The 24447-nt window shown below is 41.3% G+C and overlaps 1 protein-coding gene across 1 annotated transcript in view; it reads left to right on the top strand.

The window, feature by feature from the left end:
- Nucleotides 1-24123, top strand: part of LOC131348029 (MOB kinase activator 3B) — a 28856-nt gene extending 4733 nt beyond the window's left edge. Inside the window, exons 2-4 of the mRNA XM_058382556.1 lie at nucleotides 4777-5383; nucleotides 22032-22234; nucleotides 23057-24123. Of these exons, the coding sequence (XP_058238539.1) occupies nucleotides 4966-5383; nucleotides 22032-22234; nucleotides 23057-23086 (651 nt within the window). The 5' untranslated portion in view covers nucleotides 4777-4965 and the 3' untranslated portion in view covers nucleotides 23087-24123. The remainder of the gene's footprint in view (nucleotides 1-4776; nucleotides 5384-22031; nucleotides 22235-23056) is intronic.
- Nucleotides 24124-24447: the final 324 nt, after the last annotated feature.

The following is a 24447-nucleotide window of genomic DNA, read 5'->3' as shown; positions in this document are numbered from 1 at the left end:
TCTACTGAAACATGAAATTTTCTATGCATTTCTTGCTATTAAATATGTAAATTTGTGTTTAAAATATTGTTTAGATTTATTATTTATTTAAACGCTATTCAGTTCTATTTATTATATTTAGTCTGTTTTCTTCCTCTTAGGCCACAGCACTTAACTGGTCATTTTATTTATTTTTTTTTTCTTCTTTTATAAAGAAAGAATTTTTTTGTCCTTTTATAGTTACATGCACTGCTGTGAAGCACCATCGAAAGTATTTTATACATCAGAAGAGTAATACGTATAATATCGTTCCTTCACCAGCCTCTTTTCTTTTTCCCGTCTCGTGAAGTTAACAAGGCGGAAACGTAGAGTGGGTGGACTCTGAGGGCCACTGCAGGGGTCTGGACTTTCAGCCACGGAGGTTTTACAGCTTCCCATCCCACCCGCTCACATTCCCGCATACGATCAAAGAGCCGAAACCCGCAGGACGACCCGTCGTTATCAACCCCATTCGCGTTAACCTTTAACACCCAATTCCGCCTTTTACAAACCGATTGAAGTTCCTCATGTTGCCACAGATGTGGGTTTAAATGTTTGGGAATAAAGTCACACGGACCACGCCGGATGTTTCACCCAAACGGCCGGCCCTGTTCAACCAGAAAGGTACGAGCTGAAGACCGGAAAGACGACTGAAAATCTGTTTTTTTGAGTGAAAGAAGACATTCAGAGGATATTTAGATGCGTGTGAGGCTCGTCAGCTTTTCTAAAGGATTTACTGGTGTGGGGTAAAGCCAGTAATCTGTAGCCTTATGGCGGCATTTTAGTTAGTAGGAATATTGTGTTTAAAAAGAAAAACAAAGTGTTTACCAGAAGTAATTCATCTCAGGGTTTAAGATTCGGTGTTAATCAAGATACATCGTCAATTTGATTCATAGATTCTTTCGATTTTGATTGATAGATTCATTTAAATTTGATTGATAGATTCATTCAATTTTGATTCATAGCTTCATTCAATTTTGATTCATAGCTTCATTCAATTTTGATTCATAGCTTCATTCAATTTTGATTCATTTAAATTTGATTGATAGATTCATAAAAGTAATTGTGCTTTTCACTGATATTTAGGTGACATGTCATTTAAATGTTAGTGGATGTGACTTCACGTAACTCCAGCCGCTATAGACTGAACCACATGATAGTAATTACACAGTTATTACCGTTCTCTCAAACTCCACACATACCGTGAAATCCTTATTACGTCTTTTATCATAGCGTAAGTGATTAGTAAACGAAACAACACGCAACAGTGTTGAGGACACATGAGGCCTCGCCACTTGACATTTTCTTTCCCTTTTTTTATGCTTCACTTGAGCATCTCAGTGTCTCTGTGATGTTTCTCAACCACGTCTTTGTGTCTCAGCCGTGAAAATCAGCGTCGAGAACGGAAGTGGAGAAACCTGTCGATTAATCGGAAAAATATTCAGTCGTGTACACACATCGAAATGGGAAAAGACTAGCTACTTTATTTATTAATCATTTATTTATTTATTTATTTTAAATACAAAATAATTTATTAATTTTATTAAAATAATAATATAATTTATTTGATATTTTATGAGTTTTTAAAAAATAAATTTTGAAAATATTTGAGTTGGTGATCAAATGAAGCCACGCCCTCATTGTTGGGAAGCCCGCCCCCATCTGTAACCCATCATGACATTCAGGGTGAATTAAATACAGAACACAACACAGTGAGCTTCGGCTGCTTCTTCTGCCTCCTGCTTCAAATTATTGATGGATCCTTGATGAAGGTATTTCGTTCTCTTGGTTCTTTTTGTCGTCTGTTTTGTTTGTAACTAACAAACATCTTCGTTTACGAACGATTTCCATCATAAATGATTAGTCAGTGAGAACAATGCCTTCATGAGCAACGTGGATAAAACTTATGATCCAAAATTTGTTTAAAAAAAAGTTGTTTTTGCTTAAAAAATGTGGTGTGGTGAGGATTTGTTTGGCCAAAAAAAAGAGTCTGTTTTGATAAAGAAGTGTTTGGTTGTTTGGAAAATGTTTGTTGGGTAAAAAAAAGTTTGGTTAAAAAAAAATCTTTGGGGAAACAAATGTTTGGTTGTTGGAAAGAATGTTTGGTAAAGTTTGATAGAAAATGTTGTTGGGTAAAAAAAAGTTTGGTAATAGGTTTGGTTAAAATGTTTGTTGGGTAAAAAAGTTTGGTAAAAAAGTTTGTTTGGAAAACAAATGTTTGGTTGTTTGGAGAGAATGTTTTGGTAAAGTTTGATAGAAAATGTTAGGTAAAAAAAAAAGTTTGGTGGATCTGGTTAAAATGTTTGGTAAAATCTTTTGTTTGCTAAAAGGGTTTTTGGGTTAAAACTGTTGTTTTGTAAACAGGTTTGGTTACGAGCTTGTTCGATTAAAGAAATTTGTGTAAAAATATTAAGTTTAAAAAAAGTTGGTTTGTTAAAAAATGTTGTTCATTATAAAGAAAAATGAAGTATAAAAGTTTGCTGGGTAAAAATTTTTTGGTCTCTTAACTAAACGTAGTGTAAGTGCTGAGTGTCGTAGGAGGCGGAGCTTCAGTCATTCATCCACCTTCTAATTATAATCAGTTTCTGTTTTTATATTGTGTTAAAGTTTGTACCCAGTTTTAGTGCAGATTGAGTTTTTAAGGTGGAGCTGAAACCAATTTTAGTGCAAAAGTCCTGCTGACACCCTGCTATTAGCTTATCGTGGCTCTGTGGAAGAACCCCAAATATAATCTTTCACTTTACACACCCTGGGGCTGTGTGTGTGTGTGTGTGTGTGTGTGTGAGAGAGAGAGAGAGAGAGTAAAATGCACCTGAAAGCTTGAGGGGAATTCCACGTAAACAGCACCACACTTCCCAACACAACACACCGCTTTTGCTTTTGCTTCTCGTCGGAATTTGAAAGAAGAGGGAAGGAGATTTTCTACAAGCGAGTCCACTAATTAGCTGAAGTCAAACCAAAACAGTCATCATGGTTCATGAGGTTGTAGAGAGATTTGTTGTGTTTGTTGAAAGCCGCCGTGACTCTGGGAAAGTGGCGTCGTGAATGATGTGAATTACTGTGGTGCCACGACCTGTCGAGATCTTACTGTTTCTATGGTAACAGCTTACACGGGGACTTGGGGACGACCCGAGGAGATGGAAGGAGTCACGAGTGTCAGCATTGTGTTTACAGTCCTCAGGATTTTGTGTTCGTTCATTAATATTCCTGCGGGTTTTTTCTGTTTTAAATTCCCAACATTTTTAAAATTTCCCAAAATTCCCAACAACATTACAGTAAAATTCCCACCAATGTTACAGTAAAATTCCTGACAATGTTACAACAAAAGTCTGAACAGTTTTACAATATAATTCTAAACAATGTTGCAGTGAAATTCTCAACAAGTTTCCATTAAAGTTCCCAACAATGTTACAGTAAAGTTCCAATGTTACAGTAAAACTTTCAACAATATTCCCATAAACTTCCCAACAACGTTACAGTAAAATTCCCAACAACGTTACAGCAAAATTCCCAACAATGTTACAGTAAAATTCCCAACAACGTTACAGTAAAACTGTCAACAATATTCCTGTAAAATTCTTAATAATGTTACAGTAAAATTCTCAGAAACATTACAGAAAAATTCCCAATAACATTACACTAACATTCAAATGTTACAGTAAAACAATATTCCTGTAAAATTCTCAACAGGGTTACAGTAAAGATTTCAACAATATTCCCATAAAATTCTTAACATTATGGTAAAATTCTCTACAACGTTACAGAAAAATTCCAATGTTACAGTAAAACTGTAAATGATATTCCTGTAAAATTCCCAATAATGTTACAGTAAAATTCCCAATAATGTTACAGTAAAATTCCCAATAATGTTACAGTAAAATTCTCAATAATGTTACAGTAAAATTCCCAATAATGTTACAGTAAAATTCCCAATAATGTTACAGTAAAATTCTCAATAATGTTACAGTAAAATTCCCAATAATGTTACAGTAAAATTCCCAATAATGTTACAGTAAAATTCTCTTTGATGCTGCAGTAAAATTCCCAACAATTTTACAGTAAAATTCTCTTTGACGCTGCAGTAAAATTCCCAACAACATTAGCATTACATCATAATGGTTAAGTTGCTGTGAGGAGAGAAACAACTTTGTTATTAGACAAAATAATAATCATGAGGGCTGATTTCAGCAGTTTCTCTCTCTCTGTCGTATCACGCCATCTCATCACTGACTACTGAGAGTTTTTATCATTTCGTTCACTTTCAGTGTTTTATTGCATTATGATTTCTATATTATCATCTGATTCACCAGGACCTGCGTTGGCTTACAGGAGGTTTAGCAGCACAGGGGAAGTGTTGGTAGATTTGCTGACCTCAGATTGATCTAAGCGTGTCTCTGGTTGTTTCTCTGAGTTCCACACAGCGAGGCCAAGCGTGCAGAGACACGTCCCCATCACGCCGATGTCTATCAGGACAAAAGCCTGAATTCCACTCTTATGTAGTTGAAAAAAATCCCCATTATAACCTACTTACGCGTGTGTGTGTGTGTGTCCTGTCTCGTCATGCCCGAAGGTTGTAGTTTGAGTTAAAGTACACAGCCGTCATGTTCAGAATCGAACTATAAATCCCAGCAGAGACAAGATCTTGCTCATCTGCCTTGTGGTTACGTCTGAAAACCCAAGTGATTTAATATGATGTTAATATGAAGACTATGAATAGTCTAAGATCTCATCTGTTTGGTCTTTTTGTCTTTCTGTCAGTCAGGTGACCATGTTATAAAGAGGCCCAACACCAGCTGAGGAAACCTCTACTTCATCATCATCATCATCATCTGTCTACTAAGTCCCCTTCATCCTCTCTTTGTCTTTCTCACATCCACCTTTTAACCCTCCATCCCTTTCCCCCTTTCCTGAAGCCCCACTTCTTCTCTTCCTCGCCCACCCCTCACCATGTCCATCGCCCTCAAGCAAGTCTTCAACAAGGACAAGACCTTCAGGCCCAAGCGCAAGTTCGAGCCAGGTACGCAGCGCTTCGAGCTGCACAAGCGAGCTCAGGCATCACTCAGCTCGGGCGTGAACCTGCGGGCGGCCGTGCAGCCGCCCCCCGGCGAGGACCTCAACGACTGGGTGGCCGTCCACGTGGTGGACTTCTTCAACCGCATCAACCTGATCTATGGCACCGTGTGCGAGTTCTGCACAGAGAAGAGCTGCCCGGTGATGTCCGGCGGCCCGCGATTCGAGTATCGCTGGCAGGATGAGCACAAGTACAAGAAGCCCACGGCGCTGCCGGCGCCACAGTACATGAACCTGCTGATGGACTGGATCGAGGTTCAGATCAACAACGAGGACATCTTCCCCACCAGCGTAGGTGAGTGTAACTATGCTCTGATGTTAAGATTCTCATCAATGTGAGTTCTTCTTTTTTCTCAACTATGAATTGCTTGTCCTGGACACCCGGGCTACTGTCTTGCCCACCTTCAGGACTTTATCATCACTACAGTTCATTCATTTAAGACGATCTGATCATTCTAATCCCCAAATCCCAACCACTCCTCCTGTCTCACACTGAGAGCTCATACTGTATCGCTAACATGTAACACTATCACGTGCTGCGTGTTAATTATTCAAAGCCATCAGATCCTCAGAGACGCGCCGCTCTCGCTCCCATCAGCCTCCTTCTGCAACCCGAACCAGCCGAGTCTTTATCATCCGCTCCGGTCCGCCATCTGCACTTCTCTCCCCCTCTTCTCTCCTCAAGCCTCTGTTTTAAACCCCCTCACCACTATGAATTATTCAGTCTGACGCGAGCTGGGGCATACCACTCTTCTGTTTGTGTTGGGGGAAAAAGTGCATTATTTAGAAAGGCTGGAAGAAAAGGCCAAGCCCGTGGCGTTTGTGTGGCGGCGTTAAGACGCGAGACCGGACAGGGGTTGTGTTAGAAGGACATCAAGACATCTGCAGCTGCTTTGAACTTTGTTTCTAGGTGAATCACTTATATTGTTTTATCCCACATTTCTCGAATGATTTTTTACTACGGTTTATGCTAGCATTGCTAATTTGACTATGCAGGTTGTTTCCATAGTAACAACACAAACCAGGATCATTGATAGTGTGAAGTTTATAGCCGCTATAACATAACATAACGCTGATTATACAGTATATATAAACCACTAAAACGTAGTGCCATCTTTAATTAGTTGATTGATTAATTGATTGATTAAAAATGTAAGCATGGCCAGGTTGCTGTGAGAGCAGTGAAACTCGTCAGCGCTTGCTGTTATGGGAAAACTTTACGTCAGGACACAACCAAACACAACTCAACCCAACTCAACACAACCCAACATCACTGATTATTTTCCTTTAATCAGTTGTAATCCTTATACATGATGTTGCTCAGAGAAGGTTCTGGAATTGTAATGAATTTGATATGTGAAGGTCTGTGCTTTTAATTAGTAATCTATTAGTGAACACCTGTGTGAGTGTGGGATAATAAGACACCCACGTCTTTCTCATACACTTGTTACACACACACACACACAGTGATGTCACACACTTGCCAGAGTACACTTCAGGTTTAGAGAGTAAGTAATATGATGTTAGGTGTAGATTGTAGAGGTCTCTCTCTGTTTCTGTCTGTCTCTCTCTCTCTCATCCAACCTGCACATCCTGCTCTTTATCATCCAGCTGTGTGTCTGATCCTCTTCTTTACTATCTCTCAGTAAACACACACTGCACACAGACTGAGAGCAGAAAGACAGGAATGAGACGAGCTGCTGCTCAAACACTCGTCAGCGTCAGGTGGCCTGAAAGATACAGGATGCCGTTACACACGCAAACGCTAAGAGGATTTAACAAAGACTTACTGAAACACACGTTTACCACGGATCAGTTCAGCTGGACCTGTTTGCTGAGTAAACTTTAGTAGTTCATTTGGTATTTTTTTGTAATTAAAATGGTCTGAAAGTAGTGTTTCAAACTCAAATACTAAAAAAGGTTAGAATGAATGAATGAATGAAAAATAAATAAATAAATAAATAAATTGAATTGAATAGAATAGAATAGCAGCAACAACAAAAAATGTAAGTAAATGTAGGAATATGTAAAAAAAAAAAAAAAAAAGTATTATTATTATGTGGCATTTTTAAATAAAGGTTCAAAATCATTAACCAAATAAATCAATAAATAAATAAATAGATAGATAAAATAGCAACAACAACAATCATACAATGTAAAAATATGTAAAAAAAAAATAAAATAAAATAATATATATATACAAAAATTATTATTATTATTATCATTATCATTATTATTATTATTATTATGTGGCATTTTTAAATAAAGTTTCCAAAATATTCACCACATAAATAAATAATAATTATTAATATAAAATATATAAAATAATATATATATTAATATATGAAAAATATATAAAATTAAAAAGAAAATACATATAAAAAATGTTTTAAATAAATGTGGCATTTTTAAATAATAAAACAATTATATTAAATTTTTATTATCACAATAATGTGATAATCTTGTTGTATATAATGTTTTTTTTCTATTTATTAATAATTTATTATTGATGTATTTGTAAAATAGAAATATAAAAACTAAAATGGAATCAGTAATAATGTTTTTTTAAGTGACTGTGCAGATTGGAGTGATATCACCGTCCTGGAAAATACAGGCTACAGTAGATGTACCTCTGATATCCCACAATGTCTATATAATCCACTGTAGTCCAGTTGCCATGGTGACCGTATCATTCATTCCACAGACGCTAATCATTTCATTTAAACTACATTATCATCCGAGTCCGACGTAATGATCCGACATCCGAACGGGATTTGAGGATTTGGGAATCCGCTCCCCAATCAGCTCTCCTGAGGCGAGTCAGCTGCAGGTCAAAGGTCACGAGTGTGGCAGTGAAATCATTGCTGAGAGCTTTGTCACCGTGGGAGCTCCTGAGGAACAGGAAGTTCCTGCAGGCAGGATGTATCATGACCCCAGGAGGCTTGTGTGACCTCTGACCTCCAGCTACTAGGCTCAGAGCTGAAAAAGTCACAGTGTAGTGAGAAAAAGCACATAGCTGGGTTAAGTCTAATGTTTAATCTCTCTCTCTCTCTCTCTCTCTCTCTCTCTTTAATTCTGTCAGTCTTTCATTTTCTCTTTACATCTTTGTCTGTGTCTTTCAATTTGCCATCAGTTTCTGTCTTTCTTTCTGTCTATTGCGCGCTCTCTCTCTCTGTCTCTCTCTCTCTGTATCCCTCTCTCTTTCTCTCTCTCTCTTTCTGTCTGTCTGTCTGTCTCTCTCTGTATATCTTTCCCTTTCTCTCTCTCTCTCTCTCTCTCTCTCTCTAATTCTGTCAGTCTTTCATTTTCTCTTTCCATCTTTCTGTCTGTGTCTCTTTCAATTTGCCATCAGTTTCTGTCTTTCTTTCTGTCTATTGCGCGCTCTCTCTCTCTCTCTCTGTATCCCTCTCTCTTTCTCTCTCTCTCTTTCTGTCTCTCTCTGTATATCTTTCCCTTTCTCTCTCTCTCTCTCTCTCTCTCTCTCTCTCTGTATCTCTCTCTCTCTGTATATCTTTCTCTGACTCTCTCTCCCTGACTCTCTCTCTTGCTCTTTCTTTGTCTCTTGCTCTCTCTCTGTCTCTCTCTAGCTCTCGTTAGGGCACAATACAGTGTGCATTTTGGATAATGTCTCCTTCTCTTAGTCAAAAAAAGACACTCAAGGGTGTGTGCGTGTGTGTGCGTGTGTGTGCGCGTGTGTGTGCGTGTGCGTGCGCGTGTGTGCGTGTGCGTGCGTGTGTGTGCGCGTGCGTGCGCATGCGTGTGTGTGTGTGTGTGTGCGCGTGTGCGTGTGTGTGTGTGTGTGTGTGCGCGTGCGTGCGCATGCGTGTGTGTGTGTGCGTGTGTGCGCGTGTGCGTGTGTGTGTGTGTGCGCGTGTGTGTGTAGCACTACAGGAGTGAGTGATTGTTAGAGTGCTTATTAGCTTTAAGGTCACATGACCTTCATGCTACTCCACCTTAGCCTCGAGCGAGTTTCTTGTCTTTCTGTGTCTCCAAACGATCCCTCGCTTCATGCTGCAGAGAATCAGGTCACACTCTTCATCACATCACACTCTCCAGTGTTGTGGTTTACTCATGGACATATATCATCCTGCTGACACACACACACACACACACACACACACACACACTGCGAGATCCAGTTGCTCTGTTTAAAAAAAAAAAAAAAGGGTATTTAATATTTGTTTGATTATATTTCAGCACCACACCTCCTGGTTCCCACCATCACCATGTCTGTAAACACACACACACACACACACACATACATACATAAACACACACACACACTCACACACTCCATCTGTTTACTGCCAGCCTGCCAAGTTCTCCTGCATCTCTTTCAGTTGAACCTCAAATCTGTTTATTGTCATTTATTTAAACAATCACTCGTGTGCTGCACCGAGAATCATTATTACATGTTAAAACATTTTAGTCACTGTGTTTGTGTGTGCTGTCGTTATTTATTAACGGTCAGGAGAGAGAGAGAGACAGAGAGAAAGACAGAGAGAGAGAGAGATGTAGACAGAAAGAGAAAGACAGAGAGAGAGAGAGATGTAGACAGAAAGAGAAAGACAGAGAGAGAGAGATGTAGACAGAGAGAAAGAGAAAGACAGAGAGAAAGATAGAGAGAGAGACAGAGAGAGAAAGACAGAGCGAGACAGAGAGAGAGATGTAGACAGAAAGACAGAGAGAGAGAGATGTAGACAGAGAGAAAGATAGAGAGAGAGACAGAGAGAGAAAGACAGAGCGAGACAGAGAGAGAGAGATGTAGACAGAGAGAAAGACAGAGAGAGAGAGATGTAGACAGAGAGAAAGACAGAGAGAGAGATGTAGACAGAGAGAAAGAGAAGGACAGAGAGAGAGAGAGAGAGAGAGGCAGAAAGAGAAAGACAGAGAGAGAGAGATGTAGACAGAAAGAGAAAGAGAGAGATGTAGACAGAGAGAAAGAGAGAGATGTAGACAGAGAGAAAGAGAAAGACAGAGAGAGAGATGTAGACAGAAAGAGAAAGAGAGAGATGTAGACAGAGAGAAAGAGAGAGAGAGAGATGTAGACAGAAAGAGAAAGAGAGAGATGTAGACAGAGAGAAGGAGAGAGATGTAGACAGAGAGAAAGAGAAAGACAGAGAGAAGGAGAGAGATGTAGACAGAGAGAAAGAGAAAGACAGAGAGAGAGAGAGAGATGTAGATGGAGAGAAAGATAGAAACAGAAAGACAGAGAGAGAGATGTAGACAGAAAGAGAAAGACAGAGCAAGACAGAGAGGGAGAGAAACTGATATATATATATATATATATATATATATATATATATATATGAGAGAGAGAAAGACAGACAGAGAGAGAGAGAAGAGAGTGAGGAGTGAGAGAGAGACAGAAAGAGAAAGACAGAGTGAGAGAGCGAAATAGAGAGGAAAACACAGAGAGAGAGAGAGAGAAAGAGACAGGGAAAGAGACAGCATTCAAATAAAAAATAAATAAATAAATAAGAGACTCTTTACAGGTGTATTACAGATGTTGTAGGGCGCAAAAGTTTCTATGGTCTTTTTATGGAAAAGTTTTTATTAAAAAAATTGATCACTTATTCCCCATACTCTGGACTCACCCCTGTGTGTGTGTGTGTGTGTGTGTGTGTGTGTGTGTGTGTTCAGTCTTTTTGTCTAAGAAAAGCCACACGACAGACGAGTGTTTAAATAAAAATTCGACACCAGAAATGGGTTCGATATCATTTACAAACCATGTGGAAAAATCTTTTTTAAAACTTTTCTATGAATACGTTTCTCTTAGTAGGCGTGGGAAAAACTGAAATAGGTACGAAACACTATAAATCCCACAGCCCTGGGGCACGAGTGTTATTACATATTTATAACAGGAGAAGTGAGTGGTGAAGGTTAATAGTTTTGGTCACAGTGAAGTGTGATCATCTCAACAGCTCCAACATCCTTCACACTATCCTTTTTTAACAGTTAAATAAGAAGTTATGCAATGACCGTTACATAATACTACAGTTAGTTAGTGTGTGTGTGTGTGTGTGTGTCTGATATACAGTAGGTCAGGAACAGAGGAGAGAGAAGACATGAGGTGCTGCAGGCGTCTGAAATCCCGCATGTCTTCATCTAGACTGGCCTAGATTCTCTTCTCGTGTGTGTGTGTGTGTGTTTGTAGCCCAGTAACCCAGTGGAGCCAGGGTCAGGAAAAATAAAGATGTTTCGATGTAGAGAGCAGGTTGTTGATCCACATTAAACACACACACACACTTATACTCAGTGTAGTCATATGTGTAGGTCGCCACACTGAAAGTGAAAGGAGGTTTTTAATGAGGCATGTTGTCAAAGATTCATGATGATTAGAAGTGTGTGTGGGTGGGGTGTGTGTGTGTGTGTGTGTGTGTAAGAAAGAGAGCGAGAGAAGGAGAGAGCAACAGAGAATTTTTATTTGGCCTCTAGCCAAATAAAATATATAGATCTCAAGCTCTTACTGAAAAGACTAAGCCCCTAGCCAAAGGTCTGAGGAGCATTATGGGAATTATTTTATATCTGGTTGAGTCTTAATCAAGGTTAAAATCCGGGTTTAAGTATCCTTACTAGAACTGAAACCGGTTCCGATAGTCTTCCAGTGCGTGTTTAGAACAGTGTGTACCCTGGTCTCTTGTAATCTACAGGCCAGTTTGAGTCATCATGTGAGATTATCAGGAGCTGATAAGAGGATAAAGAGGTGTTTATGGACCCAAGGCCAGCAGGAGGACCTGGAAAAATGAATAAGGATGAATATAAGGCTGTAGAGAATTCAGGTCAGCCTAGCCAAGTCTTAAGCTGGGTTTAACTTCGTCAGAAGTGGGAAGCTGGAGCTCGAAATTTTCTGAACTGTCAAGTAGGTAGAAAGTATAAACCTCCGGATGTTACTCTTATTAGTTATTAACTATAATGAGTAATGAGTATATTTATAAACTTTATAATCAGTGTAGTTTATGCACAATTTCATATGTTTGTATGTTGTTAGTGAAGGAGGCGTGGCCTTTCTGTGCTTGTTATTGAAGGAGGTGTGGCTTTTCTGTGCTTATCAAGGAAGGAGGAGTGTCCTTTCTGTGTTTGTTAGTGATGGAGGAGTGGCTTTTCTGTGTTTGTTAGTGAAGGAGGCGTGGCCTTTCTGTGTTTGTTGGTGAAGGAGGCGTGGCCTGTCTGTGTTTGTTAGTGAAGGAGGCATGGCCTTTCTGTTTGTTAGTGAAGGAGGTGTGGCCTTTCTGTGCTTGTCAAGGATGGAGGAGTGGCCTTTCTGTGTTTGTTAGTGAAGGAGGCGTGGCCTTTCTGTGTTTGTTAGTGAAGGAGGTGTGGCCTTTCTGTGTTTGTTGGTGAAGGAGGCGTGGCCTGTCTGTGTTTGTTAGTGAAGGAGGCATGGCCTTTCTGTTTGTTAGTGAAGGAGGTGTGGCCTTTCTGTGCTTGTCAAGGATGGAGGAGTGGCCTTTCTGTGTTTGTTAGTGAAGGAGGCGTGGCCTTTCTGTGTTTGTTAGTGAAGGAGGCGTGGCCTTTCTGTGTTTGTTAGTGAAGGAGGCGTGGCCTTTCTGTGTTTGTTAGTGAAGGAGGCGTGGCCTTTCTGTGTTTGTTAGTGAAGGAGGCGTGGCCTTTCTTTGTTTATTAGTGAAGGAGAAGTGGCCTTTCTGTGTTTATTAGTGAAGGAGGTGTGGCCTTTCTGTGTTTATTAGTGAAGGAGGTATGGCCTTTCTGTGTTTGTTAGTGAAGGAGAAGTGGCCTTTCTGTGTTTATTAGTGAAGGAGGTATGGCCTTTCTGTGTTTATTAGTGAAGGAGGTGTGGCCTTTCTGTGTTTATTAGTGAAGGAGAAGTGGCCTTTCTGTGTTTATTAGTGAAGGAGGTGTGGCCTTTCTGTGTTTGTTAGTGAAGGAGGTGTGGCCTTTCTGTGTTTATTAGTGAAGGAGGTGTGGCCTTTCTGTGTTTGTTAGTGAAGGAGGTGTGGCCTTTCTGTGTTTATTAGTGAAGGAGAAGTGGCCTTTCTGTGTTTATTAGTGAAGGAGGTGTGGCCTTTCTGTGTTTATTAGTGAAGGAGGTGTGGCCTTTCTGTGTTTATTAGTGAAGGAGGTGTGGCCTTTCTGTGTTTATTAGTGAAGGAGGTGTGGCCTTTCTGTGTTTATTAGTGAAGGAGAAGTGGCCTTTCTGTGTTTGTTAGTGAAGGAGAAGTGGCCTTTCTGTGTTTGTTAGTGAAGGAGAAGTGGCCTTTTTGTGTTTATTAGTGAAGGAGGTGTGGCCTTTCTGTTTATTAGTGAAGGAGAAGTGGCCTTTCTGTGTTTGTTAGTGAAGGAGGTGTGGCCTTTCTGTTTATTAGTGAAGGAGGTGTGGCCTTTCTGTGTTTATTAGTGAAGGAGGCGTGGCCTTTCTGTGTTTATTAGTGAAGGAGAAGTGGCCTTTCTGTGTTTGTTAGTGAAGGAGGTGTGGCCTTTCTGTTTATTAGTGAAGGAGGTGTGGCCTTTCTGTTTATTAGTGAAGGAGGTGTGGCCTTTCTGTTTATTAGTGAAGGAGAAGTGGCCTTTCTGTGTTTATTAGTGAAGAAGTGGCCTTTCTGTGTTTATTAGTGAAGGAGAAGTGGCCTTTCTGTGTTTATTAGTGAAGGAGGCGTGGCCTTTCTGTGTTTATTAGTGAAGGAGGCGTGGCCTTTCTGTGTTTATTAGTGAAGGAGGTGTGGCCTTTCTGTGTTTATTAGTGAAGGAGAAGTGGCCTTTCTGTGTTTATTAGTGAAGGAGGTATGGCCTTTCTGTGTTTATTAGTGAAGGAGGTGTGGCCTTTCTGTGTTTATTAGTGAAGGAGGCGTGGCCTTTCTGTGTTTATTAGTGAAGGAGAAGTGGCCTTTCTGTGTTTATTAGTGAAGGAGGTATGGCCTTTCTGTGTTTATTAGTGAAGGAGGCGTGGCCTTTCTGTGTTTATTAGTGAAGGAGAAGTGGCCTTTCTGTGTTTGTTAGTGAAGGAGGTATGGCCTTTCTGTGTTTGTTAGTGAAGGAGGTGTGGCCTTTCTGTTTATTAGTGAAGGAGGTGTGGCCTTTCTGTTTATTAGTGAAGGAGGTGTGGCCTTTCTGTTTATTAGTGAAGGAGAAGTGGCCTTTCTGTGTTTGTTAGTGAAGGAGGTGTGGCCTTTCTGTTTATTAGTGAAGGAGAAGTGGCCTTTCTGTGTTTGTTAGTGAAGGAGGTGTGGCCTTTCTGTTTATTAGTGAAGGAGGTGTGGCCTTTCTGTGTTTATTAGTGAAGGAGGCGTGGCCTTTCTGTGTTTATTAGTGAAGGAGAAGTGGCCTTTCTGTGTTTATTAGTGAAGGAGGTATGGCCTTTCTGTGTTTATTAGTGAAGGAGGCGTGGCCTTTCTGTGTTTATTAGTGAAGGAGAAGTGGCCTTTCTGTGTTTGTTAGTGAAGGAGGTGTGGCCTTTCTGTTTATTAGTGAAGGAGGTGTGGCCTTTCTGTTTATTAGTGAAGGAGGTGTGGCCTTTCTGTTTATTAGTGAAGGAGAAGTGGCCTTTCTGTGTTTGTTAGTGAAGGAGGTGTGGCCTTTCTGTTTATTAGTGAAGGAGAAGTGGCCTTTCTGTGTTTGTTAGTGAAGGAGGTGTGGCCTTTCTGTTTATTAGTGAAGGAGGTGTGGCCTTTCTGTGTTTATTAGTGAAGGAGGCGTGGCCTTTCTGTGTTTATTAGTGAAGGAGAAGTGGCCTTTCTGTGTTTGTTAGTGAAGGAGGTGTGGCCTTTCTGTTTATTAGTGAAGGAGGTGTGGCCTTTCTGTTTATTAGTGAAGGAGGTGTGGCCTTTCTGTTTATTAGTGAAGGAGAAGTGGCCTTTCTGTGTTTATTAGTGAAGGAGAAGTGGCCTTTCTGTGTTTATTAGTGAAGAAGTGGCCTTTCTGTGTTTATTAGTGAAGGAGAAGTGGCCTTTCTGTGTTTATTAGTGAAGGAGGCGTGGCCTTTCTGTGTTTATTAGTGAAGGAGGCGTGGCCTTTCTGTGTTTATTAGTGAAGGAGGCGTGGCCTTTCTGTGTTTATTAGTGAAGGAGGTGTGGCCTTTCTGTGTTTATTAGTGAAGGAGAAGTGGCCTTTCTGTGTTTATTAGTGAAGGAGGTATGGCCTTTCTGTGTTTATTAGTGAAGGAGGTGTGGCCTTTCTGTGTTTATTAGTGAAGGAGAAGTGGCCTTTCTGTGTTTATTAGTGAAGGAGGTATGGCCTTTCTGTGTTTATTAGTGAAGGAGGCGTGGCCTTTCTGTGTTTATTAGTGAAGGAGAAGTGGCCTTTCTGTGTTTATTAGTGAAGGAGGTATGGCCTTTCTGTGTTTATTAGTGAAGGAGGCGTGGCCTTTCTGTGTTTATTAGTGAAGGAGAAGTGGCCTTTCTGTGTTTGTTAGTGAAGGAGGTATGGCCTTTCTGTGTTTATTAGTGAAGGAGAAGTGGCCTTTCTGTGTTTGTTAGTGAAGGAGGTATGGCCTTTCTGTGTTTGTTAGTGAAGGAGGTGTGGCCTTTCTGTTTATTAGTGAAGGAGAAGTGGCCTTTCTGTGTTTGTTAGTGAAGGAGGTGTGGCCTTTCTGTTTATTAGTGAAGGAGGTGTGGCCTTTCTGTGTTTATTAGTGAAGGAGGCGTGGCCTTTCTGTGTTTATTAGTGAAGGAGAAGTGGCCTTTCTGTGTTTATTAGTGAAGGAGGTATGGCCTTTCTGTGTTTATTAGTGAAGGAGGCGTGGCCTTTCTGTGTTTATTAGTGAAGGAGAAGTGGCCTTTCTGTGTTTGTTAGTGAAGGAGGTATGGCCTTTCTGTGTTTGTTAGTGAAGGAGGTGTGGCCTTTCTGTTTATTAGTGAAGGAGGTGTGGCCTTTCTGTTTATTAGTGAAGGAGGTGTGGCCTTTCTGTTTATTAGTGAAGGAGAAGTGGCCTTTCTGTGTTTGTTAGTGAAGGAGGTGTGGCCTTTCTGTTTATTAGTGAAGGAGAAGTGGCCTTTCTGTGTTTGTTAGTGAAGGAGGTGTGGCCTTTCTGTTTATTAGTGAAGGAGGTGTGGCCTTTCTGTGTTTATTAGTGAAGGAGGCGTGGCCTTTCTGTGTTTATTAGTGAAGGAGAAGTGGCCTTTCTGTGTTTGTTAGTGAAGGAGGTGTGGCCTTTCTGTTTATTAGTGAAGGAGGTGTGGCCTTTCTGTTTGTTAGTGAAGGAGGTGTGGCCTTTCTGTTTATTAGTGAAGGAGAAGTGGCCTTTTTGTGTTTATTAGTGAAGGAGAAGTGGCCTTTCTGTGTTTATTAGTGAAGGAGAAGTGGCCTTTCTGTGTTTATTAGTGAAGGAGAAGTGGCCTTTCTGTGTTTATTAGTGAAGGAGAAGTGGCCTTTCTGTGTTTATTAGTGAAGGAGGCGTGGCCTTTCTGTGTTTATTAGTGAAGGAGGCGTGGCCTTTCTGTGTTTATTAGTGAAGGAGGTGTGGCCTTTCTGTGTTTATTAGTGAAGGAGAAGTGGCCTTTCTGTGTTTATTAGTGAAGGAGGTATGGCCTTTCTGTGTTTATTAGTGAAGGAGGTGTGGCCTTTCTGTGTTTATTAGTGAAGGAGGCGTGGCCTTTCTGTGTTTATTAGTGAAGGAGAAGTGGCCTTTCTGTGTTTATTAGTGAAGGAGAAGTGGCCTTTCTGTGTTTATTAGTGAAGGAGGTGTGGCCTTTCTGTGTTTATTAGTGAAGGAGGTGTGGCCTTTCTGTGTTTATTAGTGAAGGAGAAGTGGCCTTTCTGTGTTTATTAGTGAAGGAGGCGTGGCCTTTCTGTGTTTATTAGTGAAGGAGGCGTGGCCTTTCTGTGTTTATTAGTGAAGGAGGTATGGCCTTTCTGTGTTTATTAGTGAAGTAGGCGTGGCCTTTCTGTGTTTATTAGTGAAGGAGGTGTGGCCTTTCTGTGTTTATTAGTGAAGGAGAAGTGGCCTTTCTGTGTTTATTAGTGAAGGAGAAGTGGCCTTTCTGTGTTTATTAGTGAAGGAGGTGTGGCCTTTCTGTGTTTATTAGTGAAGGAGGTGTGGCCTTTCTGTGTTTATTAGTGAAGGAGAAGTGGCCTTTCTGTGTTTATTAGTGAAGGAGAAGTGGCCTTTCTGTGTTTATTAGTGAAGGAGAAGTGGCCTTTCTGTGTTTATTAGTGAAGGAGGTGTGGCCTTTCTGTGTTTATTAGTGAAGGAGAAGTGGCCTTTCTGTGTTTATTAGTGAAGGAGGTGTGGCCTTTCTGTGTTTATTAGTGAAGGAGAAGTGGCCTTTCTGTGTTTATTAGTGAAGGAGAAGTGGCCTTTCTGTGTTTATTAGTGAAGGAGAAGTGGCCTTTCTGTGTTTATTAGTGAAGAAGTGGCCTTTCTGTGTTTATTAGTGAAGGAGAAGTGGCCTTTCTGTGTTTATTAGTGAAGGAGGCGTGGCCTTTCTGTGTTTATTAGTGAAGGAGGCGTGGCCTTTCTGTGTTTATTAGTGAAGGAGGTGTGGCCTTTCTGTGTTTATTAGTGAAGGAGAAGTGGCCTTTCTGTGTTTATTAGTGAAGGAGGTATGGCCTTTCTGTGTTTATTAGTGAAGGAGGTGTGGCCTTTCTGTGTTTATTAGTGAAGGAGGCGTGGCCTTTCTGTGTTTATTAGTGAAGGAGAAGTGGCCTTTCTGTGTTTATTAGTGAAGGAGAAGTGGCCTTTCTGTGTTTATTAGTGAAGGAGGTGTGGCCTTTCTGTGTTTATTAGTGAAGGAGGTGTGGCCTTTCTGTGTTTATTAGTGAAGGAGAAGTGGCCTTTCTGTGTTTATTAGTGAAGGAGGCGTGGCCTTTCTGTGTTTATTAGTGAAGGAGGCGTGGCCTTTCTGTGTTTATTAGTGAAGGAGGTATGGCCTTTCTGTGTTTATTAGTGAAGTAGGCGTGGCCTTTCTGTGTTTATTAGTGAAGGAGGTGTGGCCTTTCTGTGTTTATTAGTGAAGGAGAAGTGGCCTTTCTGTGTTTATTAGTGAAGGAGAAGTGGCCTTTCTGTGTTTATTAGTGAAGGAGGTGTGGCCTTTCTGTGTTTATTAGTGAAGGAGGTGTGGCCTTTCTGTGTTTATTAGTGAAGGAGAAGTGGCCTTTCTGTGTTTATTAGTGAAGGAGAAGTGGCCTTTCTGTGTTTATTAGTGAAGGAGAAGTGGCCTTTCTGTGTTTATTAGTGAAGGAGGTGTGGCCTTTCTGTGTTTATTAGTGAAGGAGAAGTGGCCTTTCTGTGTTTATTAGTGAAGGAGGTGTGGCCTTTCTGTGTTTATTAGTGAAGGAGAAGTGGCCTTTCTGTGTTTATTAGTGAAGGAGAAGTGGCCTTTCTGTGTTTATTAGTGAAGGAGAAGTGGCCTTTCTGTGTTTATTAGTGAAGGAGGTGTGGCCTTTCTGTGTTTATTAGTGAAGGAGGTGTGGCCTTTCTGTTTATTAGTGAAGGAGAAGTGGCCTTTCTGTGTTTATTAGTGAAGGAGAAGTGGCCTTTCTGTGTTTATTAGTGAAGGAGGTGTGGCCTTTCTGTGTTTATTAGTGAAGGAGGTGTGGCCTTTCTGTTTATTAGTGAAGGAGAAGTGGCCTTTCTGTGTTTGTTAGTGAAGGAGAAGTGGCCTTTCTGTTTATTAGTGAAGGAGAAGTGGCCTTTCTGTGTTTGTTAGTGAAGGAGAAGTGGCCTTTCTGTGTTTATTAGTGAAGGAGAAGTGGCCTTTCTGTGTTTATTAGTGAAGGAGGCGTGGCCTTTCTGTGTTTATTAGTGAAGGAGGTGTGGCCTTTCTGTTTATTAGTGAAGGAGAAGTGGCCTTTCTGTGTTTGTTAGTGAAGGAGGTGTGGCCTTTCTGTTTATTAGTGAAGGAGAAGTGGCCTTTCTGTGTTTGTTAGTGAAGGAGGTGTGGCCTTTCTGTTTATTAGTGAAGGAGGTGTGGCCTTTCTGTGTTTATTAGTGAAGGAGGCGTGGCCTTTCTGTGTTTATTAGTGAAGGAGAAGTGGCCTTTCTGTGTTTGTTAGTGAAGGAGGTGTGGCCTTTCTGTTTATTAGTGAAGGAGGTGTGGCCTTTCTGTTTATTAGTGAAGGAGGTGTGGCCTTTCTGTTTATTAGTGAAGGAGAAGTGGCCTTTCTGTGTTTATTAGTGAAGGAGAAGTGGCCTTTCTGTGTTTATTAGTGAAGGAGAAGTGGCCTTTCTGTGTTTATTAGTGAAGGAGGCGTGGCCTTTCTGTGTTTATTAGTGAAGGAGAAGTGGCCTTTCTGTGTTTGTTAGTGAAGGAGGTGTGGCCTTTCTGTGTTTATTAGTGAAGGAGAAGTGGCCTTTCTGTGTTTATTAGTGAAGGAGGCGTGGCCTTTCTGTGTTTATTAGTGAAGGAGAAGTGGCCTTTCTGTGTTTATTAGTGAAGGAGGTATGGCCTTTCTGTGTTTATTAGTGAAGGAGGCGTGGCCTTTCTGTGTTTATTAGTGAAGGAGGTATGGCCTTTCTGTGTTTATTAGTGAAGGAGGTATGGCCTTTCTGTGTTTATTAGTGAAGGAGGCGTGGCCTTTCTGTGTTTGTTAGTGAAGGAGGTGTGGCCTTTCTGTGTTTATTAGTGAAGGAGAAGTGGCCTTTCTGTGTTTATTAGTGAAGGAGGTGTGGCCTTTCTGTGTTTGTTAGTGAAGGAGGTGTGGCCTTTCTGTGTTTGTTAGTGAAGGAGAAGTGGCCTTTCTGTGTTTATTAGTGACGGAGGCGTGGCCTTTCTGTGTTTGTTAGTGAAGGAGGTGTGGCCTGTCTGTATTTGTTAGTGAAGGAGGTGTGGCCTTTCTGTGTTTGTTAGTGCAGAAGGTGTGGCCTGTCTGTGTTTGTTAGTGAAGGAGGAGTGGCCTTTCTGTGTTTGTTAGTGAAGGAGGCGTGGCCTTTCTGTGTTTGCTCGTTAAGCCGATGCTCATTAAGGAAGAAAGCCTAAAGGAAGAAGATTAAACTCGTCAAAGATTCTTAAGATTCCTCCCATTTATAATTATTTGTAAACTCTAATCTGTCAGTCACGCAGTTGTTGACTAACAGCAAGCCTGTGTTTGTTCAGCTAACATTTGAACAGACTGTGTGTGTGTTTCAGCCAGATCGAACACAGAGTCCGTTTCACACGGCTACGCCAGCTTTTGTCCGGCCACAATGCGCCCCAATTCATGGCTTTCCCCGCCTACACTCGGACGTACATTTGCGGGCACTTCCCATGGAAATAAGCCTCCTCATTTATTCCACTAGCCTCTAGATTGTAATCAGGAGCTTTTTCCAGTCAAAGTGCCACAGTGTTGTCGGTGCTGACGGCGTCTTGGATCCAACCCTGAACACGCCCACACTGAGAACATCTGGAATATCACAGACGCTACGCTAAAGCATGTACGGGAATGACACCGTACATCATATACGCTCTAATCTCAGGTGCTCCGCCCACAGACTATAAAGCATCTGATTGGCTGTTTATACTTCAGTGTGCACACTGCTCTTCTGATATGAGGGTAAAATTTGAGCACCAGGGCAATATTTGGAGCAGGATGTAGTCCTTGGTATAGGTGGTGAGCATGGCAGCTGAGTAGTAAAAGAATTATCTGGAGTAAATGACTCCAGATGATGTCATTATGTTTAGATCACAGTTTTATCATCTTAGCATCACATCGCCATGAAAATGTCGAAAGTGTTCTTCCCTAAAAAGTCCGTCATTGCTCAAAAATGCTTGCTTAAGTTTTGGTTTCAGTTCTTGTGCACACCTAGTCAGTAAAAGTACCTGATTCTCCAGCGATAGATAAAAAGCCTGGCTGGTGAAAGTGCATGCATTCTTCAAAATCCCGCCCCTTAACAGTGACTAACCAATCAGAGCTGCAGCTGCAAATCTGGACAGACAAACCCAGGAAGGATTTAGAGCTTTCTGATAAGCTGCCATGTTGTGCATGGGCTTAAATCTTATAAATCAGATGGCTGATATCCAATAAGTTTAAAGGATTAAACAATTTGTGGTACATAGAAAATTATTTTTTTTACTTAAAAAAGTCTGTTACACTTGTTAATGAACACGCATTTTGTGTGTGTGTGTGTGTGTGTGAGTGAAGAAGAACAGGATGCTTCCCTCGATTTCCATTGAGCGTTTCAAACTTTCTGAGTCAGCGCTGCCATGCTTAATTTTATCTTTTCTATTTTTTTCACTACACCGGGACATTTCCTGTCGGCTGGGTATAGGTGGGGGAAGAGTAGCCTGGAATATCCTGTGTGAACATTTTGTTAGTGCAGTGCACAGTTTAGTGCTTTCTCTGCTCCAGTACCATTACCAGACTCCATCACAAATGCTTCTGAGAAGTGACTGATATGAATCTGGGAATCCACTGGGAATTCCTGGTGTTTCAGAGCAGCCGGATGATCATATGAGTGGGTGGAGTAGCAAATACTACGGGCTGAGTGGTGAATTTCTGTCTTTTTGAATAAAATGGTAGCAGTGAGATGGGTGAGGCCTCTGTGCTTGTCAGTCTCAGTGAAAGAGGTGTGGTTCTAGAGTCTGTCAGTCTTGGTGATGGAGACGTGGCCACTCTGTGCTTGTCAGTGTCAGCGAAGCAGGCGTGACCTCTCTGTGCTTGTTAGTGAAGGAGGCGTGGCCTCTCTGTGCTTGTCAGTGTCAGTGAAGGAGGTGTGGCCACTCTGTGCTTGTCAGTGAAGGAGGTGTGGCCACTCTGTGCCGGTCAGTGTTAGTGAAGGAGGTGTGGCCTCTCTGTACTTGTCAGTGATAGTGAAGGAGACAAGGTCTTTGTGTGCTTCTTAGTAAAGGCGGTGTGGTCTCTGTGCATGTCCGTGAAGAAGGCGTGGCCTTTCTGTTCTTGTCAGTGAAGGAGGCATGGCCTTGAAAATACTGTGAATATCCTTCACTAATGGAGTTTTTGGGATATACACTGTCATTGTGGAAGGAAATACTGCTGTTTACTTTTGTGGTGTTTCTGGAATTGTCTGTCACATGACATTATCTGCCTTTTTTTTTTTTTGTTTCTCTCAGGAATTCCATTCCCCAAGAACTTCATTCAGATCTGTAAGAAAATCCTGTGCCGGCTCTTCCGGGTTTTCGTTCACGTCTACATCCACCACTTCGACCGAATCATCCTGATGGGCGCCGAGGCCCACGTCAACACCTGCTACAAGCACTTTTACTACTTCTGCACCGAGCTCAACCTCATAGACCGCAAGGAGCTGGAGCCACTGGTGGGTGATACAAACTTCTGGGCACTAAACAACCATTTTTAAAAGAAAGATTTGCCTCAAAATACACACACTGACTCAGTCAGGTGCCAGTCAGAAAGCAGATTCAGCGTTCCGTCTGGAGCAAAATCCTCCTGGTTTGAGGCTCACTTCTGCCCTCTACTGTTCATTCCTGCCCTTTACTGTTCATTGCCTGTAACACAGGCACCAGCTAAAATGAACTGATTACATCATGTCTGGAGAGTTCAGATCCATATACACATACGCACATGAAATCTAATAATTCTTTATGTTTAGTGTGTAAAAACCCGCCCCACTCTGCAGCCCAGTTCCACTCCACATTTTCTCACAAGTCCAGACTGTTGCTTCAGAGACGTTTACACTCCTGCACACTGCTCACATCACACATCCGGCTCTGCCTGGTTTCCCTGCAGCTCTCACGTATAGGACACAACGTCCCGCTAATGAGCGCCGGGGGCGTTGAGACACGGCCCAGAGAACAAAGACGACTTTCTTCACTTCAACATAAGCTCTCCTTGTGAGAGGGAGCGGCAAGAAGAAGAAAAAAACATGCTGAACATTGTAGGAAGAAGTAGTGTAGTGATGTGAAGGCAAATCTGTCATGTTGCACTTCTTAAGCAGGTCTGCTGTATTGTGTCTGAATGCGTAAGGGGGGACAGTATACCATTACTACTCCTGACCAATCCCACAATGCATTTCAGCATGAAGTGATAAGGCCTAGGGAATATAGAGCACTGAATAGTTAATAAGTAATTAAGTAATTATTGAATTTTAACGCATTCTTATCTTCTTTCGGAATCGCAGAAAGAGATGACGTCACGGATGTGTCTTTAAAAGCCCCGTATCAGACCACGTGGACCTGAAAATAACTCGGAGGGTGTCTCAGATGAACAGATGAACTCGGACAATGCGATGCTGATGAAGTCTGACGTAACGGGAATAAAAAGCGGGATGCAGAACGAAGCACGGATGCACATTCAGAGCAACAGCACCGCCCGCTGGTGAGACATAGCACGTGTGCGGTGCGCGTCCTCTAGGTGGCGCTCTAATGCAGTAATAGGATCATGCACTACTCGAGAACTTTAACTATGCAGCATGGCTGGAGGGGGAGACGTGATGGATGAGAATAATCATTGTAAAGTTACTCACTGTCTAATGACTGCGGAGGATTAGTGGCTTTAACCACCTGGTGAACACTAATGGGGTGTGTGTGTGTGTGTGTGTGTGTTCGGTTTCTTCTCTTGAGGTTCAAATAATCAGTGAGATGATTTTATTGATTTGTAATAATTTAGTCTTTGGAGATGATTAGAATGATGATGATGATGATGATACAGAATCTCTCTCACACACACACACACACACACACACACTTTGCATCCACTTTTGACTGTTAGTAGGTTTTTAATCACGCTCCTACTTCTTTTATTTTTTTAACTATGGGGAAATGCAGGGATTTTTAACTATGCAGGACTACTTCATGGACAAACGTGGGACTGAAATTGTGGGAGATTGTGAGTGAGAGAAAGATTATAGTGTGTGTGTGTGTGTGTGTGTGTGTGCACAGTGTTCAGATCACTTTACATTCCTCTTGTCTTGCCCACTAGTGACCACTAAACAGCGTAAAACCGACAACCTCTTCTAATTAAATTTTAATTTTTTGTGCTTTTGTTTGTTTGTTTATGATTGCTTCTTCCTCAGAGGGGCTTAACAGAACCTCAGTTCACTCCAACTGAATCCATGAAAAGAATTTTGGATTGGTTTCCTAACAGCCGGTCTTGATTTGCGAGGTTACGCCTTAAGATTTGGAACAAATAAACGAGCAAATAAACTCCACATAACATCGAGTTTTATAAATAAATAAATAAATAAATGTAGGTTGTCATAGTTACAGAAGTTCAGATTTAAGTTGTTTTTCTTGAGAGCACATATTCAGCCCAAGGGGTCGTTTTTAGTGTTTGAGTGCAAAAGTTTGCGCACCCCCACTCTGAAATCAAGAAACATTTTTACAGGATTATTCAGACTCTTCTGTTGATTTTTTTTTTTCTTTTCCAGACTCCTTTCCAGAGTTTTAGTCGAGTCGAAGTGTTTAAATAGCGTGTAGGAAGTGAGAGGACGGCTAAGCTAAGCACATAGGGCAGAACCAGCGAGGGTGAGCGGTAAACATGAGCAAAGTGTATCGGTGTAATTGAAAAGTT

The sequence above is a fragment of the Hemibagrus wyckioides genome, linkage group LG28 (assembly GCF_019097595.1).
Source record: "Hemibagrus wyckioides isolate EC202008001 linkage group LG28, SWU_Hwy_1.0, whole genome shotgun sequence".
Taxonomy (NCBI): Eukaryota; Metazoa; Chordata; class Actinopteri; order Siluriformes; family Bagridae; genus Hemibagrus; species Hemibagrus wyckioides.
Note: the sequence above shows the minus strand (reverse complement) of the source record. Positions and strands in the feature narration are given on the sequence as shown.